Below are 19,111 nucleotides of genomic sequence, written 5' to 3'. Positions count from 1 at the left end.
CTTAACAAACATTAAGACTAGATAAAAAAAAAAAGATATTTTGCATATGAAAGCATTGTAATGTTTTCTGATAATATGCCAAATTTTTGTGAACATATGCTTACTATTTTAAAAGTTATAACATGAAAACTATAACAAGCACAAAATGGTTACGAGGTTGGTCCCAGAGACCCAGTCCATGCTTAAGAGTTAAGTGACCTGTAATATATCATTCAATTGAAGAAAAGATCTGTTCCATTCATTATGGTACTTTACACTAAGTGACTAGTAACTTAGCATCCAATTCAAGCAATGACCTGTTCAATTCAATGCTTTTTTTGGAAAAGAAAAAATCCTAGAGAAAATTATGACAACTATTTCCTTTTGTTCACACATGTACAGAAACAGTTGAAAACCTGAATAAATAAATAGCATTTAACTTTAAACATCTTTAACAGCAGGAGTACTTAATAGTTGAATTAATGGAATGTAATCACTATTAGTTTCAAATGCTCTGTTTACATAAAAATGTAATTCTGATTATAATTTATTGTAAGTTTCACACTATTGTAATTAGTAACCTTTCAAAGTAACCTGTATAGTTTATGTCATTAATTACAAATAAACCATTTTAATTAAAATGTATTTTATTTCAATTTATTTTGTTAACATTTTTGATCTGTCAGTTCCAAAGCTCAAAGATCAACTCCACTGAATTTCCATCATTAATCATTAAACATTTTATATCTACATTTACAAATATGCAATATTAATAAAATTATAAAGTCATGAGTAGATTCAACACACTCAACTGAAAGAGGTGTACATTGCCACCACTAATTTTTGTAGTGACTAAATAAAAAGACTAAACAAGTGAATGAATACACCATTCAATAGAAATGAAGCATAAAAATGTTAATCAATCAAATAGTAAGTAACAAACAATGCTCAACATTGTCTTGTAATTTGGATTAGTGAATAAAGTATAAAATGTAATCTAGCTTTCAGTAAAAAAACTTCAAATTAAAAAATCTAATCTTCATGTTGAATGCAGGTCTTAAACCATACCTTAAACTTTCCTTAAAATGTCTAAATAAAAAACAACAACAATTTAACAAAATGTTGTGTATCACATACCTTGCTGTTATTATAAACAGGTTCATCATTAGTGCCTAAGTATCCCTTTGGCTGCAGGGAGCCCCAAGCCATTGGGAGTTAATGAGCACCTTGACCATGTCAAAGGTTTTTAAGTTATTTTATGTTAAAATATATGGTATATTTCATATCATTATTGTATAAATCCAGCATAACAGAATATTATAATCAATTCAATTTTATTCAGCTGCCAAAGGACATTCTAATAATGAATTATTAACTTTGAAATGCTAACATTTTCCTTACCTGAAAATGTATTTCCAATAGATACTCACCTTGACACACAGAATAACTTCACCCCTCACATGTCTGCCTATGAAATTAGCATGCTACTAGCCTTGAGCTAAGTCTCACCTAAACACCACATGTTAAACATGAACTGTGCTAGTGCATGATGACATCATCATGAATCATAGCTATCCACCAATCAGAGGGTTACCCAACCTCCTTGTGTAGTAATTCCACTTAAGTACTTGGACTCAAAAATAGCTTCATTCTTAGATGAGGCAAGAAGAAAGTGAATCAGAAGTAGGAAGGATGAGTGGGAAAGTGTGTAGAGGTGAGTATCTATCTGTAATACATTTTTGGGTAAGGAAAATGTTAATTTCCAAGATGACGTCTCACTTCCATTTAAATGGTGGAAGGGCTGATGCAAACATTAAACCTAGAACAGCCCCTTCAAAAAGTGTCCAAAGAGAAGCCCATGGAATGTGACACCTGATAGCAAGGGCTCCATAGGGGCACATCTGTGCATCATGTCTCAATCAGGGTATATTTTTTGCTTGGACGAAAAACAGAGGAAAAGGCAAAAGAGCCACAAGTGTCGCAAGAATGGGCAGAATTTGATCATGACCAATGTAGCACCCACACACAAGCATTCAAGCAAATCAAAAAGTGTAGCATGGTTAGGATGTGATCATACAGTACAGAGTGTGTCACACCTTAAATGGACAGACTCACTGCAAGAGGGTACACCAGCTGTTTGAGGGGTTACCTGTATTACATAGAAAGTGTCATGACTGTCCCACTTCCCACCAGTGCTATGTGCACAATGAGTGAGGAACTTTCCACAGTCAACCACACAAGTAGCAAGGGTCTCTCATGCTCCACTTCAAGAAGGGAAGTGAATACTTGATAGGGAAACCTGACAAAATGCCCAAATCCCCATTACAAACCTACTAGAAAGGTCTTTAATGGAGAAAATGCAATGGGGACTGCAAAACCCTTTTAAAAACTGGAAAGCACAAGCCAAAGAAGTGGGTTAGACACTTCCTTGGTGTTGGCTTTTTCCATGATAGTCCAGTGAATCATATGGTCTAGAATGGGCAACTGAGTAAATTGTAATACTACCAAGATACTTCTAGTGGTCTGCAGAACACTTCATCTCAAAGTGGGAACTGATATTTTGCAAAATAAGCTTACTCTAGGAGGCAACACAAGCCACTTAGTGGGCTCTTATAAAGAAAAAAGGAAAGGGTGCTGAAAAAGAAAATGTACTTACCCTTCTCAAAGATAGTATGTAACTTTATTGAAGATCAGTGACTGGAGAGAACCGAAATCTGCAGGAGATGAAACAGCCAGATGATGAAGACAATGTAAGATAAATGTGCTGATTCATCAACATGCTATGAGAAAAGGGTGCTAAAAATGTACTTACCCTTCTCGAAGACACTATATAGTTTTATTGAAGATCACTGACTGGAGAGAATTGAAATCCTGCAGGAGAGGAAACAGCCAGATGGTGAAGACAAACGTGCTTATTCATCAACAATGCCAACCTGAAGGATCTCATCCATGGGTCAGTGAAAATGAGAGGCAAGAATGAGACTGTTTACAAATCTTACACAATAAAACGTAAAAGAACAATCACCTTCTTGAGCAGCCAAAGTCTGAAGAAGAAAGGTCCAGTCTGAATAGAGGAGGAAGGAAGTTTGGTGAAAGAGAATGCATAAAGCATCGATGGCATAGATGTCAAAATGAAGGCAATCACAGACGAGAAAGAGAACACTGCTTCAGAGAAACAAGATATAATGAACATGAAGAAGATGGCTCAAATGGTGCAAGTGTAGGAGCATGTAAAACAATGTCAAAGTCCCAGTCAAGTATAGAAGGGGGTCAGTGAAGAAGGAAGGATCAAAACAAAGTAGAGAGAAAAGGAGAAGGAAAAACCTGACAGTAACGTGAAAGGCAAAATGTTGTTGATAATGACACTGAAGAGCAAACAACAGTGGAAAATGACAAGCTATGAGTAAACAACCATGTGAAAAAGCTAAACAAATGGGCCACAAGAGGATGGCCAGGAGGAAGGGAGAGGCTAATGGATCAACATAAAAAAAACAAAAACGCCACTTCTGTTGATAGATGAACAGAGTTGAACGATAACAAGAATTAGATAAGGAAAAGGATACCCAACTGAAGAGCTAGCCCTGTGGGCAATAGACATGACAAATTCCACATGCTACGATGAAGGGCCAACACATACTGGGTCACTGGAATGTGAGAATGAGACAGAAGAAGAGGGGGCTAAGATGCAAATCCATAAAGCAGAGGAAATACAGTTGTGCCTGTCAGAGAGGTGCCACCAACAGGACCTGATATGGAGAGTCACATGGCTAAGCAAGAACACAAGGGAGAAGGGAAATAGGAAGATAGGCAAATAGGAAAAGGTGAGATCGGTCCTGGCTGAGAGTTTCAACTGCCAGGGCTGAAGAATGAAGAAATGGGGATCCAAAGGGGGGGAACTCTGGTGAAGGCACTGATGAGAGGCATGTCCAAGTGAGCAAATCCAACCAAAAACCTGAGGGTGGAGAGACCACCCAGTGGTTAGAACCCTGTCTGGCCGAGAGAGGTGACCTGCCACTAAGTTCAGAGCCCCTGGCATATAACAAGCTCTGAGACGAACACAAAAGGAATAAGCCCAAAACAGCAAGTCCAATGTGAAGAAACAGATTCCTGGAATGAGTACCTCCCTGATGGTTGATATAAGAATGAGAGGAAATGTCAGAATGAATAATGACCAATCCACGAGAACAGAGAGGAAATGAGAAAATGCCTAAAGGACAGTGAGAATTTCAAAGATGATGTCTTCTAGTCATTCAGAGATGCCTCCCAGCATGACAGAGATGCATCTGTGAAGAAATGGAGATGCTGTTAGGGGTAGGGGATGGCAAGAGGATGTTCTCTGTGGTGTTGGTATGGTGAGCCACTAAGACAAATCCACAAGAAGGAGGGAAAGGAAGGCTCACACTCAAGGATAACAGATGCAGAGAAAGGTACCACTGGTCTAACAATCACAACTGGAAGAGGTACGTGTGAGCAGCCTTATTGAAGGAATGGTAAAAAGAAAGACAGATTTCCCAAAAACAAGAGAACTTCATGCACAGGGTATGAAAGAGAAGCACAAACCTAGATGACAAGTCATTCATTGTTCATAAATGAAGTGGAAAAGGCTGAGCCAAATAGAGATGGAGTAGAAGAACATACCCAGATGTACCAAACATAGGGCAAGCATGAGAAAAGACTTAAAAGGGCTTGACAAGCTAGTCTAGCCAAGCAACCTCCAACAAAGGAATACAGATGTGAGAGAAGGAGTCCATGTAAGAAGAGGTGAGGAGAAGCTAATCATCCATTTAATAATTGAACCTCAGCCCAAATCTAAAAATAAGGTGAGTAAATGCCCCTACAACCCAAATAAATACACGCAATGCAAATGCAATGCCAAAGAGAAGAGCACAGAAGTGGAAGAACTATGGGTGAAACAAAAAGGTGTCTGCAATGTCAACATGGTCATCCAAAGTCTGGAGAAGTATAAGAAGGCTGGGAATTTGAAATGGGAGATGTTTATTCAGCAGGCCTATGAATAGGAAAAGAATGGTAAGGTTGAGAAAGATGAGAAAACTTTTGTAACCAGTGAGTCAAGAACACCTCTGAAAACCTTAGAGTGAAGAAATGGAGCCCAACAAAGATCACAAAGATAAGTATGAAGGAAGCATCCCAACAGCAGAGGAACCACGTTAGAAAAGAAAGAGCAGAAGAAGCAGGAGCCAATATAGTGAAAAGAAGAGAACAAACCTCTCTATAAAACCTCAGACATCAGGTGAAGTGAGGAGAGGTAACACAGGAGGGTGGTAAGGAAGAGACCAAGACATATAAATTGGGCACTAGAAAGGAAAATAAAAGTTAAATGGTCCATCCCTGAACAGGTAAAAGAAATTCTAACTGAGAATCAAGGAATGGAAATGAATAATAGTGGCAAGCTAGGATAAAAAAGCCAAGTAGATGAAAAATATGAGGTGTGTGAGTACAGCTGTGTAGGTGTTTGAGAAATAAGTCTGCAGGGATCCTAATGTCAGGTGAAGGAAGACAAAGTAGACTCAAGTATGGGTTTCATGTAGTAAAGCACAGGAAGAATCAAAAGAGAAAGAAGAAAGACAAAGAAAAGAACATACCTACAAAACCATGTTAAAGAAGAGATGGAGAATGAGAGACAAATTTCCTCCATAGATAAAGCTGTGACTAGAGTAAACCTTGCTGGGGAGCTAGCCTGTCAAATTCATCATACTGATCAAACTGGGGAGAAGTAATGTCAGCTAAATGGATAGGAAGAGGAGGTCAGGGTGTATGAAGAAACTTATAACACATCAAACACATCCTCCACACCTCCCAGTAGCTACAGGTTCCATGTTAGGAGCATTGTCACTATCATGGACGAAGCAGAGAATTCATAATGGGTAAGAAAGAAAAAACAAAAAAGTTTTATCTTATTTATAAAACAAATTGGTGAAACTTAAATGAATTTTTTGCATAAATTTTTTGCAAATCTCATGTAAATGATTAATAATTTTGAAAACACGTTATTCGAGATGATTCTGAGGAAAAGAATTAAGTCATTTTGAGCACAAATGGTTAAGGGGAGTTACTGCGCAAGAAGGTTGTGTCACCTTCTTATTGTTGGAGAACTGTCACCATATGCACTAGCATAGTTCATTAAACACATGATTTTTAAGTGTGATTTAGCTCAAGGCTAGTGGCATGCAAATCTCATAAACAGACATACAAAGTACCATCTCAGAATTGTATGTTTCTTGAATAAGATGTACAAAGATTATTGTTTTAGTATATTTTGTATAAGTGCCTGCCAAACCAGGAAAAATATCTATTATTTCAGAAATAAGTCAATTATATCATATATCATGGAAAATGTAGCACATTCAAGATCCACCTAAAATAAACAAATATTCTCTACAAGGGGAACTGCAGCACATGAAAAAAGCTGGTGATTTAGAAAGCAATAAAGGCAAATAATTCAATAAGAGAGAGAAACAACCAAGTATAGAACTCAAACCAAGTAATAACTTAACAAGGAGGAATAAAATTAGAAATTATTTGTCTGGTGCTGAAAAAAGAGAAAGCAATCAGAAGCAGCCAATAAATGTCAAAAAGGAGCATTGATACATTCTTTAATTCCTAGTACATGACTAAAAGCAACAGTTAATAATGAATTGAAAAAAAAGAAAAAAGTGAAAAGTAGTACAAAGCAATGGATACTGAAGTAGCAGAAAATAATTATCCACATTTTCAAGTAACAATTAAGAAAGTTAATAAAAAAAGATACCAGAACTTTAGATAACAATTCATGGATAGAATATATAATTAATAAAACACTGATTTGTACAAGTTAAAATTGGACCTGCACAATTTAGTCATTTTCTTCTACTTAATTCAAAATCAGTCTGGAAGATAGTTCTCAGAGGATAACAATATTTGATATACAGGAAAAATATGGAAAAGGTGCCATGGCCATAATTGGTGTATTCTTTAAACTAGAAGCAATATTCGATTTTGTCTTTTAAATTGACTGATGCAGCTGAATGATGGAGGATTTTATTCCTAGTAATATAATAATGAAAGACTGAAACCTCATGAAAAAAGCAGTTTATGCTGTATATGGAATACCTTATGAAATAGAAGATATTAAAACTCTGGTTGAAAACGAATTGTAAATAATACAGCTTAAACTTTAACTGAAGTTGAATGACAAAATTTAATAGGCATATTTATTAGGATAATTGCAATAGTTATGAAGTTAGCAAAGAGAAATAAATTTTTTGTGGAGCTGTTAATGTTGTTTATCATCCTAGAAATTGAAATTTGTTACACCAAGTGGAATTGGTAGTCAAGTTTGATCTTGTTTTGAATAAACACATTTGTAGGTTCATAAACAATGCAACGAATTGGAATTATTTAAGTTCTGAAATCCAAAATTAACTAATACAGATGCTTTCAAAAGCTGCTGCTAATGTAACTGTTCTAAAAATTAAACATATGAAGTACTAGTCTATAATTGTTGACAGTATACCTGATGCAAGTCTTCAAGAGTACATGTTGGGAGTTTTAAGAATGATCATTATTCAAGAAATGGTGGTAAATGCAAGTATTTGGGGAAAAAAAAGTCTTACTTTAATTCTAGATTCAATACAAATTGAAAGGCAGTGTTATACCTTATAACTCACAAATAGCCAATGGAAAGTTCACATCTATCAGATAAAATCAACCTTAAACACTATTTTCTTACATTTAATTTTTTTCCCTACAAAGAGTCCTTACTTGTATCGTATTTTGAAGTCATTGGTATAGATATTCCAGGACTGTTATCTGGAAAATATATTGCACTATGGTGTAGGGCTGAGTCAGAATTTGTCCTGAAAAATAGAATTTAACATAGAATACTCACATTATGATCAACAACAAGAAAAAAATATTAGTATTTTATGAATAGTTTCATATGGTTTGCTCCTGTCTTCTGTTTAGTTTTGAATATGATATTTTTTGGCTCTGTACTGAGTATGTGGGGTTAGTTAAGAGTAATTCTTTACATATATATATATATATATATATATATATATGAACGGTATTGCAGCCCTGAGAAAAATCTAAGAAAATAGTGATATCTGATTGGCTGGGATGATCTTGGTTCATACTATATATATACAACTCTTCTCAACTCCTGAGACATAATGAAGAATTCAGCACATAGTCTAAAATGTTATCTACAAAACTAGACAGAAGGAAGGAACAGTTCACATGAAACAATTCAAAATATCAACATATTGCCTAAAAACTCTCTCTAAAAAGACTAGTATTTGGTATGCCACATCTATAGTAACTACACTTGATGTCTAAAATCTTGGGTCTAATATTTTTAAACTTTATACAAATAACACCTTTTATAAATTTCAAATAGCAAACAAACATAAGGTTAGTACTTTTTTCTTTAGATTTATGGGCAAGCATACGAGTATTACTTTTCTCTTTTGTATATTTTAACATGCAATAAATAATGCAATGGCTTAAAACTGACCTGTTAACAATGTAATGTTAGTCAAATGTTGTGTAACAAGCATGCTTTCAAATGTCTATCAGGACAGCTGTTTTCACTAAACCTAGTAATCATCTTGGAATTGTGGTACTCAACTTTGAGTTTGTTTGCCAGTTCCTCAATCTAATGTCTACTAAAACTAAAACTTAATGAATTTAACATTAGGTTTCAACAAATTATAATGAAAACACACTGTTCTTTGGAACACGTTACAGACTTTTTTTTTAACATTTTCAACACAGTTACTTTGTTTAGTTGGAAAAAAAGAATAACAGGTTTTAAAAAAATATTTTATAAGCATGTAATATGATAAAGTACAGGTAGAAGCTGTTAGTTACATGCAGTCTTGATGTATGTGATATATACAATTATAGCAACTTTATAACTTACAAAAGGAAAATAAAAAATAAATTAGCTTTATAATAGGCTGCTTAATGTACCAGATGTTGGACAATGAAGATATTACATTAGATGAATATTATTACATGAAATCATCAATTTTTGCTATGGATACACGTGTAAAGCTCATCACCTCATATATGAGATCTTATGAAGCTTGTGTTGACTCTCTTTTAAAAATGTATAGTCAATTTGATCTTTCTAATATATATAGAACATGTTCTATATTAAAACTGTTTAGGGTAGTTAAAGCTAAAATGCTGAATCAGTCAGTGCAAACAATATTAATATCAATTCCTTGTAAATCTGAAGTACTGAAAATGTCATTTGTTTCAAGTATTCACTATACGAGATAAAAAAAAATATGGTCCAGTAGAGTATGTCTGCAGTTTTTAGTAAGGTACAGAAAGGTCTGTTATTTTTTTCATGTGTGTAAGAAGAGAAAATTGGTTTGAATTCAAGCAAATGGTATGGGGAAGACTATTACATAAGAAATAGGTTAAAGTGTGGTAATCTAAGTTTTGTATCTCCTGGGCTCAAGATCAAACCTGGGATCTCCAATACACCAGGTGGGTACTCTGTAAATTGAGCTAAAGATTTAATCTAGTATCAGTTGCTAATAACACACATTTTTAGTAATTTAAACTATCACATTGATTCCCTCTCACTTATTTTTCTTTCGTAATTCAACCTTTTTTTTGTTTTCCTTGACAAATGCTCTACCAATTGAAGGAAAGGGTTAACCCACTAGTAACTTTTTAATGACTCAAACTACTACATTTTTCTCTCACAAACATGATCTTATCTCAGGATTGTGAAAAGGCCATAAGATGATTGTCAGTTTTTTCTGTAGTAATCACCAGGGCCCAGGATTGAAGTTGAGATCTCTCATACACAAGATGAGTGCTCTACTAACTGACTTAAAGGACAGCGGGTCACTTCTTAACAACTTAAGCTACTAGTAAGGTATCCTAAAATTAATAAAATGGACATATGGAAAGACCTGTGTGAATTTGCTATTTTAGTATATTTTCAGGTATAATATTTATGTATAACAGTAAATTTCTCTATAAAATAATACATAACAGAAATAATAATATAACAGAAGTAATTGTGTTTGAAAATCAATGAAGTATGCAAAGATTAATCATTTTAGTTTATTTCTCAGTCAATAAGAGCTTTTATTGAAACAAATGTGCCAATACAATAGAATTTCTCTGCAAATCTACACATACACACAAAAGAACCTATTTAAACATTATTTACACATGGAAAATGTTAAAGATATGATTAAGAAAGCTCAAATTTTATTATTAATCACAGCTTCCTTCAGGATTCAGAGTTTAAGGGTCTAGGAAACCCCTTATTTCACAATTTTGTGTGTCCAAACAACTGGATGGTTCTTGCATTAAGCACTACATGCATCATTTTGAGACCAAGGTGTAGCACCATTTTGTGTGGGGTGATGCCAATAGCTGCCACAAAAGGGCACTGTGGTTAGATATCACGTGATATAAGGCTATAATGAAAGGTAGATTTTTGACCTTAGATAGTACTAATTTGAATAATTTACTGATGATGTCATCATAACTATTTATTTATATTTGGTTGAAAACTTTTTTATTTTACAGGTAATCCATATACAAGTTTAAACAATGTTAACTTAGCCAGAAAAGGATATTTACAGTGCTAATCCTTTCGATCTGGATGCTATATGTTACTGCAATATCGCCTTGGGCAGAACAGACATTATCTACTATACAGAATAAAGAATCTAAACAAGCAGAGCAAGGCAATCTCAAGAACTTTCTGGATCACATGTTTATGCTAAAATTGCATACCAACCAAATAAAAGAAATTTTTAAACATTCCTATATCATTAAAACAGATAGAAAATATGACATGCCTGCATATCATACATCTACTTGATGTTGTGTTTCATACTCATATAGCTATATACAACAAGCTTGCATTGCAAGATCATCCTGTTACAGTCAATTAAAAGAGCTGCAGCTGACACAATCAAAATAAATCTTTATTTAACAGTGACCATTCTGAGCAGGTTAACAGTCTTTCTAACATAAAACTGTTCATTAAACATACCTAATAAACATAATAATAAACTATTGGTGTTAACATATATTTTGTTTTTCATACTTATTCTACCATAACCCTTTTCTTACATCTTAAGGCACTATGCATTCAGTACATTTTATTGAGGCAATGTAGCTGCTAAACATACCCCCCATGTGCTCCACCATCACAGTTTACTTTTATACACAGAAAGAGCTGTCACATAAAATGTATTAATAGTGTTTCTGTTTTTTTTAATGCAACAACTCTTGTTTAAGTAATGGGCATTATCAAATCAAAATATAAAATTTTCAAAATTAGTGATTATTATTAGTGATTCAAATTATGCTTATAAAAGTCACCTTTTTATCCTTTGGGCATGCTTGGAATTAAAAATAAATGAAGTTACAGCTTCTACCGGAAAATGTGTTGTGTGATGCAGACATGTTTCAAGCAATAATGGAAGTACACAGCACACTCTTCAAGAAAAATAACGTCTCATATACAAACCCTGATAGAATAATAATATTAATCAATTAACAATCTAGCTTGGATGTTGACAGTTTATATAATTAATAGTAAATTCCAATCAGAGTAAGCTATGGATTTGGAATGAAATTAAATATCAACCTGGCAACCAGTATAACTAATTAGATATACTTTATGTTTCTTCTTACTAAGATTAAAATGCATTGTTTCATCAGCAGGGTGTTTTAAGTTAGAGAAATTCTTGGTTGTAAGCCCAATAATACCTCAATGTTTGGCCAGCTTAGGTTAGTTGTAAACACAAATCTAAGCTATAAATAAAATAATAAAAGTATAACAATGAATAACACATGGAAATAAAGTAATTGCATTCGATGTACTAATCAGTACAGCCATTATTAATGAAAGCAACAATAAATAAATAAAATAGCAAACACCTTATTTAGGGAACCCACAAACACTAGTTCTTGTGTTGAACCACAATCATTGATGTAAATTTGTTTGGAATCTCACACAAACATGCAATTTACTAAAGAAAACTATTTATGGCACTCTAACTATATAACATCAGAGGCTATCGTGACAATTAAACCCTGTGTCAGGTTGGTAGTGACAACTTTCCCATGGTGCAAACAAAATCCAATGTTTAATTACATACAAAATAATAACAAAATAAATAACAGCTGAGATGACCATTATAATATAACAATATTAAATGTAATTAGAAGAAAACAGCTAGCTAAACTAGTTTGTCTAATAAATTTTAATACCAGTTTGACTTAACTATCCCTCATAACAAACACTTAGAGGTGGCTGAAGGAAGTAATAAATAATGTTCAACCTTTTATAAATGGCAAAAAAGAAACAAAAAAACATTTGCATGTATAAATACACCAGGGATAATATGATAAAAAAAACAAATATAATATCTAATCTAACTAAACTGATCATGTAATGTCAAGCTAGATAGCCTCAAGCTCTCGTTTATCACAAAATGTACTATGGGGTGTATCAACAAAAGCTACACCAATATCTTAGAAATACTACTGTGTCAATACCTGAAAATACATATTTTATATCTATGGAGAAAAACAAAACAGACCTGATGGTAAGAAGAGACTAGGCTTTACCAAAAGCTTGTACTGTTTTTCTTTTGAATTCTTCATTCAGTTTCTTTTTTTCAATGTTTTTTATTTTTTTGTTGGTATTTAATTTGTACAGAATAACCCAAAAATATTTTTTGGTCAATTTAAATTTCTTGTTTTGTTAGTTTCCTTAGACATGCTAGTACTTGGGTTTAGAGCTTTTGCATTGTCTCCAGCCTCCTATTATTTTTTTGCTTTTAAACTTCAAGGAATGAGGCTCTTGTTCTTTCTTGATTAATATATGGACATTTGTATCATTGGTCATGGAGCTATTCTCACACATTTTTTATATTACTGTCATGCAAGATGCAGACACATACAATAAAACACAAACCATGATTAAACTATTGTTCAAAACCATGGTTTTGGTATATGCTTTATTTATATTAATACCTAAGTTCACATATTTTAACAAATGGAAATTAAAATGAAGATACTTCACAAAATTCTTTGGGGTTGATAAAACCTGAGTATAATAAGATGAACAGCTCACCTTCTCCAGTTTGTATCAGGGGGAATTGATAAATGTACTTGGCCTCCACTTGTGAACATTAAATCATTCAACTGAAAACAATTATCAACCATAACAAATCCTATTCAAATTATTTATAATTACAACATGAATACAGGAAACATTTCATTTATTTACTTCTTACTTGTTTCTTACATAGTTAAGGGTTTATTTTTACAGAAAGTTTCAGTTTTAGAATGTTTTTTGTTTACATTCAAAATGATGTTACAAAAACACATATGGAAACTCATTAATCAAATAATATTACTAAGATGGAGAGAGAAAAAACATTGTCATTATTTTTTACATATGTACATAAATATTTTATTTAAACATTGTTCACATGTAATAATTTCACAGTAAATATCTACTGTAGTAATTCTTTAACTATATTACATATTTAAGACACTTGTAATAGACAGAACAAGTAGTTGTATGCTTGAAACAATCTTTACTAAACCTGAAATAATACAGGAAATGGAACAAGGATAATGCATCATAGGTAATTCAGACTTGAAATAAGCAAATATTCAATCACGTATACTTAATTTAAGGAGTCTAAAAATGTTTTTGATGTACTAATCCATACTGAAATTATAGTAAACCAACTATTTATTTTCACTAGTAATGATTAAATCATTACATGTTGCAAATACATGCATATTTAAATTAATTGCAATGTTTTCTTGTACGGTATCATAAAACTAAAAATATTATGATTTACTACAGACATAAAAAAGAACTATTCTAATACCAACAAAAAATAATCATGTAGATTAACAAGTGATATAAATATAAAACTAAATAATTGGGCATGTTAATAGCTACATACTTAATATTCACATAATACTTAATTTTGAAAAAGTTACAATTTGTGTTTATAAAGTTAATTCACCTCTCTGCATTACAAAGTGCTACTATCTCGCATGCAATGTTGTAAATTCATGCACATGCCACAAGCCTTGAATAAAACTACACATATCAATGTGTATAGCATCAGTCTATAATGTAATCATCATCATTAGACTATACTCATGCACCATTAGCAGGATGACATATCCTCCATGCACAGTAATTCCTATGAGCACTAGCATTTAAAACAAAGGCTCATTCTTGACGACACAAACTAAATTCACTGGAATTGGGGAAGAAGGGTAAGAAGTTGTGCAGAGAGAGATAGGTGAGTATCCATCTGAAATACATTTTCATAAAGAAAAATGTTAACTTCAGTAATGTTACTCATCTCTCTGCATAAAGAAGAGTTAGAACCTCACAGCAAACTGGTGTACAGAATGGAGTTACAAAGATGTGCTCCTTTCTGAAAACAGCAGCAGAAAGGATAAGCCCATGGAGTGTGACATGACACCCATGAGGTGGAGTTGCAGCCTAGTGGGGCAGAACTTGGTGGAAGACCACATCCAATTCAACAAAAGAATACTATTCCCCCAATGATGATGAGGTACATGTTGTTAGAAGAGAAGTCAGACCAAAAGAAAGTGTCACAAGAGTCCTTTGCATGGTGCTAAAGTGTGGCTGATATGCTCAACTGATCATTATGTCACAGGCAGGCAGCTGAGCACGAGTATGTAGTGTGGCTCAAGCTATAAGTCAGGACATTCCTTACAGGAGAAATAGTTATGTGAGGTACTCACCACAATAATCACTTACAGAGAGAAACATCCCAGACCTGTATACTTTGATGAACCATCCAGCTGGACCATACCACTGGGAATGGCTTGGCTCATAGTAGAATGGGATGTCCTATACTATACTACCAAGTAACACTCCAGCTCTACTTCCCAAATAAGTGGTGTGTCCATTCAGTCTCGTACCAGTGGGATTGCACTGTCTGATGAGGAATTCTACATAACAACTTCCCTAACAGATTGAGACTGGGAAAGCAAGGATTTTGACATATTCCACTATAAGAAATGGGGATGGAGGAACTTGTGTGGGTGGAGAATACCAGAGACATGCTTGTGCCATGTCATTAGACACAATCATCTGGAAGTAAGTCCCATACTGAGAGACAGTGTAATGGGTTACCACAACCCAAAACAAAAGATGTAAGCCAGGGCAGGCATACACCTGGTGCTTTTGCTTCCTTTTTTTTTGCAAGTGCAAAATGACCTGGAAGATAAAGTATAGACACTGTTTATACAGTCTTGCAGAGAAACCCCATTTGAAAAGTGGACACTGTGAAGGGGTGTAAAGGTCCAACACTATCCATATGCCCCCCACTCAATGAAGTACTGACTGTGCAGCAACACTAGACACCCAGTGTGTTTCATCATCTCCAGATGATACATACATAAATAAAGATAACTGAAAAGATGTTGAAAAAAACAGAACAAACTACTTACCATCAGAGAGACACTGTTAAGCATGGAGAATGGCAACTGAAAGGAGACAAAACTCAATGTAGGTGAAATGACCCTGTCGTGTAAGTAATATGACAATAATGTGTTGGGGTTACTGACACCCACAACTATGAGATTGTACACAGGGGAGACAACATCATAAAGAGAAGCCACAAAATGGTAATCATGAATTATGATGGGAGGAGACATGAAAAATAAGTATAAGCTCATCACTCACAGAAGAATAAACTAGCAGGATTTGGTGTATACCCCATCTAGGTAAAGGGGAAAAGAGATGAAATACTATAAGATGAGGAACCCACAGCAAAAAAAGATACTGGCAAGTGGCCTGAAAAAAAGCAGTACCAGTGAGGTAACAAACATACTATACAGAACAAAAGAGGCAATTTGGGTCAGACAGGGAAGAAAGGGGACTGATGTTTAAAAGGAGAAAGCATTAATCTTCAGTCACCTTCCTATGCTTCCAAATTATGGGAAGGAAGAAGCAGGTAGGGAAAATTTCAACAGATCCCTCTTGTAAATAGTGTGGTAAGAAGACAAGACAAAAGTTAGAGCACTGACTCTCACACTTGAGAAGGGGAAAAAATATGTCAGAAGCATAGAAAAAGTTTGAACCACTCCAGAAAAACAGCTCCCTCAGCCAGAGCTGTAAAGTCAGGGATTGGGAACAAAAAAGTGAAAGCGAGGAATATAAGGGAGTTGGAAAGGCAGTGATAGAACACCCATAGTTGGAATAATTCCAAATGAAACCACATTGTGGGAAAGGTCCAGTCTCAGGTGAGATAGACAATCTACTATAATGGCCTGAGCTCCCAAGACATGATAAACCAACAACTGAATGGGCCCAAGAAAAGAAGGTCCAGAGCTAGGAAAATAGAGGGCCTAGAGGTCAGTGCATACCTTGTCAGGGGATGAAGAACACAACAGAGGAGGTGTCCAAATGGATTGTGACAAGAAGACCAGGGATACAAGATAGAGGATAATAGCAACCCTGTGGAGTAGCCATCATTTGAAGGAGATAGAGATAGAAACTTCTTTTCTGCAGACAAGATGCCAGAAATGGATCAGGTGTCTAGAACTGCACCCCACTTGAACAGAGACAGTGATGAAAAGGTTAGTGTGTAGGAGTGGTTGTCATCAAGCTCAAACTAATACAATCTGCCACCTTCACTGCACTCGTCACAGTATGGAAACCTACATATGTAAGCAGAATGACCTCATCAACTTACTTCAGAGCCCTGGAGGGCTCCAAATAGATGCAGATCTGGATAATATGAGGGGAAGAGTGACATCAAGTGAACTATTATGACCATAAACATAAGAGGGGAAAAGAAAGTGGATCTCTTTATATTCCTGCACTGATAGGCCAGAAATCATCAAAGAGAACATGTATGGACTCATCAAACACAAACAAGGGACTCAAGAAAAAGAGAGGAAATATCCAAAAGAGACAAATCCTGTCACATAGGAAAGGTTGAAGACATGAGAGCCTTGGTATCAAAAGCTACATATCTCACAGAGAAAGAAGTAGGCTGAGCTTGTCATGCTTATGAAGTGAGATACCCCTAAGTGAATGAGATACAGAATGGGGTTGAGACTGAATTGAATAACAGAACCAGCCACCCAAAACGAGAGAACTCCTGAAGGAGAAGGAAGCTATGTTGGATGGGGAAAGTAGAAGACAAACATCCATAGGGTAGTGAAATAATAGGCTTCAAGAACTGAACCACTGAGTAAAAGTTCACTGGACCCAAAGAAAAAAGATGGGGCCAGAGCCAACTTGAAAGAAAGGGCTAATAACTAAATGTTTGACCACTGTGAAGGAACTGAAAACAAACAAAAGGTGAGCAGACAAATTGGGATGTGTAGAGTGTCTAAGACATCAAACTGAGTCATCCATCACCAAGAAGAGTATGCATACACCGATTTAAATAGCATAAAGCATAAATGTGGTGGCTAGAAAAAATAAGGTTGTCTTCAGGTAAATAGAATTTAAGAACAACGAGGACAAAAGTAATGTAACACTAAATAAAGAAAGACAGTTGATCAAAGTGACTAGAAACTCAAAAAAGCACAGGAAAAAAATCTGCCTGAGTACAGGCAGTGCCAAGGAAATAATGAGCCCATGATAATATTCTAGTGCTCAAGGGGATTACTGTTCATGGTTGTTGTGTTGCACTTTTATTGGTGAAGGGTTACAGCATTATAATGATTATGTCGCAGATTGGTACAATACACATAAACAAGTGTACATGTGGGAGTCTGTTTAAGGTTTGTGGCATGGACAGTAAATTACAGTGGCACAGAAGGTCATACCTCTTAGTAATGTAGAGGAACAAGTAGCATTTCTGAAGCTAAATTTCTTATTTTTTTATTTTCTGTTATGTATGCTTCAAGAAATAATTAGAATGTAATAATTACAAATTTATTAGGTTATACAAGTAAATTTAAATAAGATGAGTAATAATCTGTAATCATTAAAGAAAAAGGTATTTTTGATTCAATTTCATATTTTTCAACTTTTATTACAGATGATTTCACTAAAATTAGTGTTAAGGCAGAGAAAATTTGAAGCAGCTTTTCTGAAAAAAAAAACCTTTTGATATTCATTTATGAAATTTTAAGAGGTTATGCACGTGAAATATAAAAATTTTAATATGAAAAGAATCATTTTTATTCTTAGTATGAAAATCACTTTTCACTTAGACTGAATCAGTAAAGGCTTCATACATTCATAGAAAAACCTTTAGCATAAATGCTTTGTTCAAAAGTCAGATTTTCTGTGTACAGATTGTAATGCTTACTACAAGCTTGCTAAGTTTCATAGAGATATATTTATTACATTCATAGTTATAGTACATATATTTTCATGTTTACATGGTGGTTACAAGGTCAGTCAAAATGACAGAGCCCACATACAGAGAGTTAAATAGCCTATAACCCTTTATTTCAAAATTTCTGTTATCAAAACTTTCTACAGTTAAACAAGTTTCAGTTATTCCAACTATATCAAAATTCTCCATTCCAACCAGTGCTCTAAAGTCATTTTTTTTTATTTCTTATACTTCTAGCATTACAATAGTAACAATTTAGCTTACTTTTAATAAAATGGTGCAGATAGCCCCATAGCTTTGCACCAGTAAGCCCCAAACAACCAACTTATTAAAAACCACTTCCATACTTTGGTACTACACTATATTTTTTCTCTACATCTTGTTTTTTATGCATTTAGCTTATCCTAGCCTTCACTGCTGTCTAGTCCTTGTTTAAAGTTCTCTTCCAGTTGAGTTAAAAGCCCTTGTAAACAAGCCACCTCCTACACTATTTAAATGCAAACAATACATTCCAAAAAGCTCCCATTGAACTGACAACACAATCTGGTTGTCCTTACATATTAACCTAAGCCTAGCATTCCCAGAATTAAATTTTGGTCAAACTTGGCTCCAGAATTGAATTTGTTATGACCATAATAGGTGTGTAACCTACCATTGACAGTCAATCATGCAGAAACTTGGGTGATCATATTATTAGGTCATCAAGAAATTAATGTAACTTTTTTTTAGATGAAAAAACCTAAAAAACTTGTATATCAAAACAAAAAATT

At 34.3% G+C, this 19,111-nt stretch overlaps 1 protein-coding gene across 5 annotated transcripts in view; it reads right to left on the bottom strand.

Annotated features, from left to right (window-relative positions):
* LOC106461802 (CREB-regulated transcription coactivator 1-like) overlaps nt 1–19,111 on the bottom strand; it is an 85,652-nt gene that overhangs the window by 31,426 nt on the left and 35,115 nt on the right. For 4 of the 5 annotated variants that reach the window (XM_013921657.2, XM_022388875.1, XM_022388876.1 and 1 more), the window contains exons 4-5: nt 13,109–13,179; nt 7,741–7,835 (exon numbers count right to left, since the gene is read on the bottom strand). In XM_013921657.2, coding sequence (XP_013777111.2) covers nt 7,741–7,835; nt 13,109–13,179 — 166 coding nt within the window. The remainder of the gene's footprint in view (nt 1–7,740; nt 7,836–13,108; nt 13,180–19,111) is intronic. The other variant, XM_022388878.1, reaches the window with a different exon arrangement.

The sequence above is a fragment of the Limulus polyphemus genome, unplaced genomic scaffold (genome assembly GCF_000517525.1).
Source record: "Limulus polyphemus unplaced genomic scaffold, Limulus_polyphemus-2.1.2 Scaffold1035, whole genome shotgun sequence".
NCBI lineage: Eukaryota > Metazoa > Arthropoda > Merostomata > Xiphosura > Limulidae > Limulus > Limulus polyphemus.
Note: the sequence above shows the minus strand (reverse complement) of the source record. Positions and strands in the feature narration are given on the sequence as shown.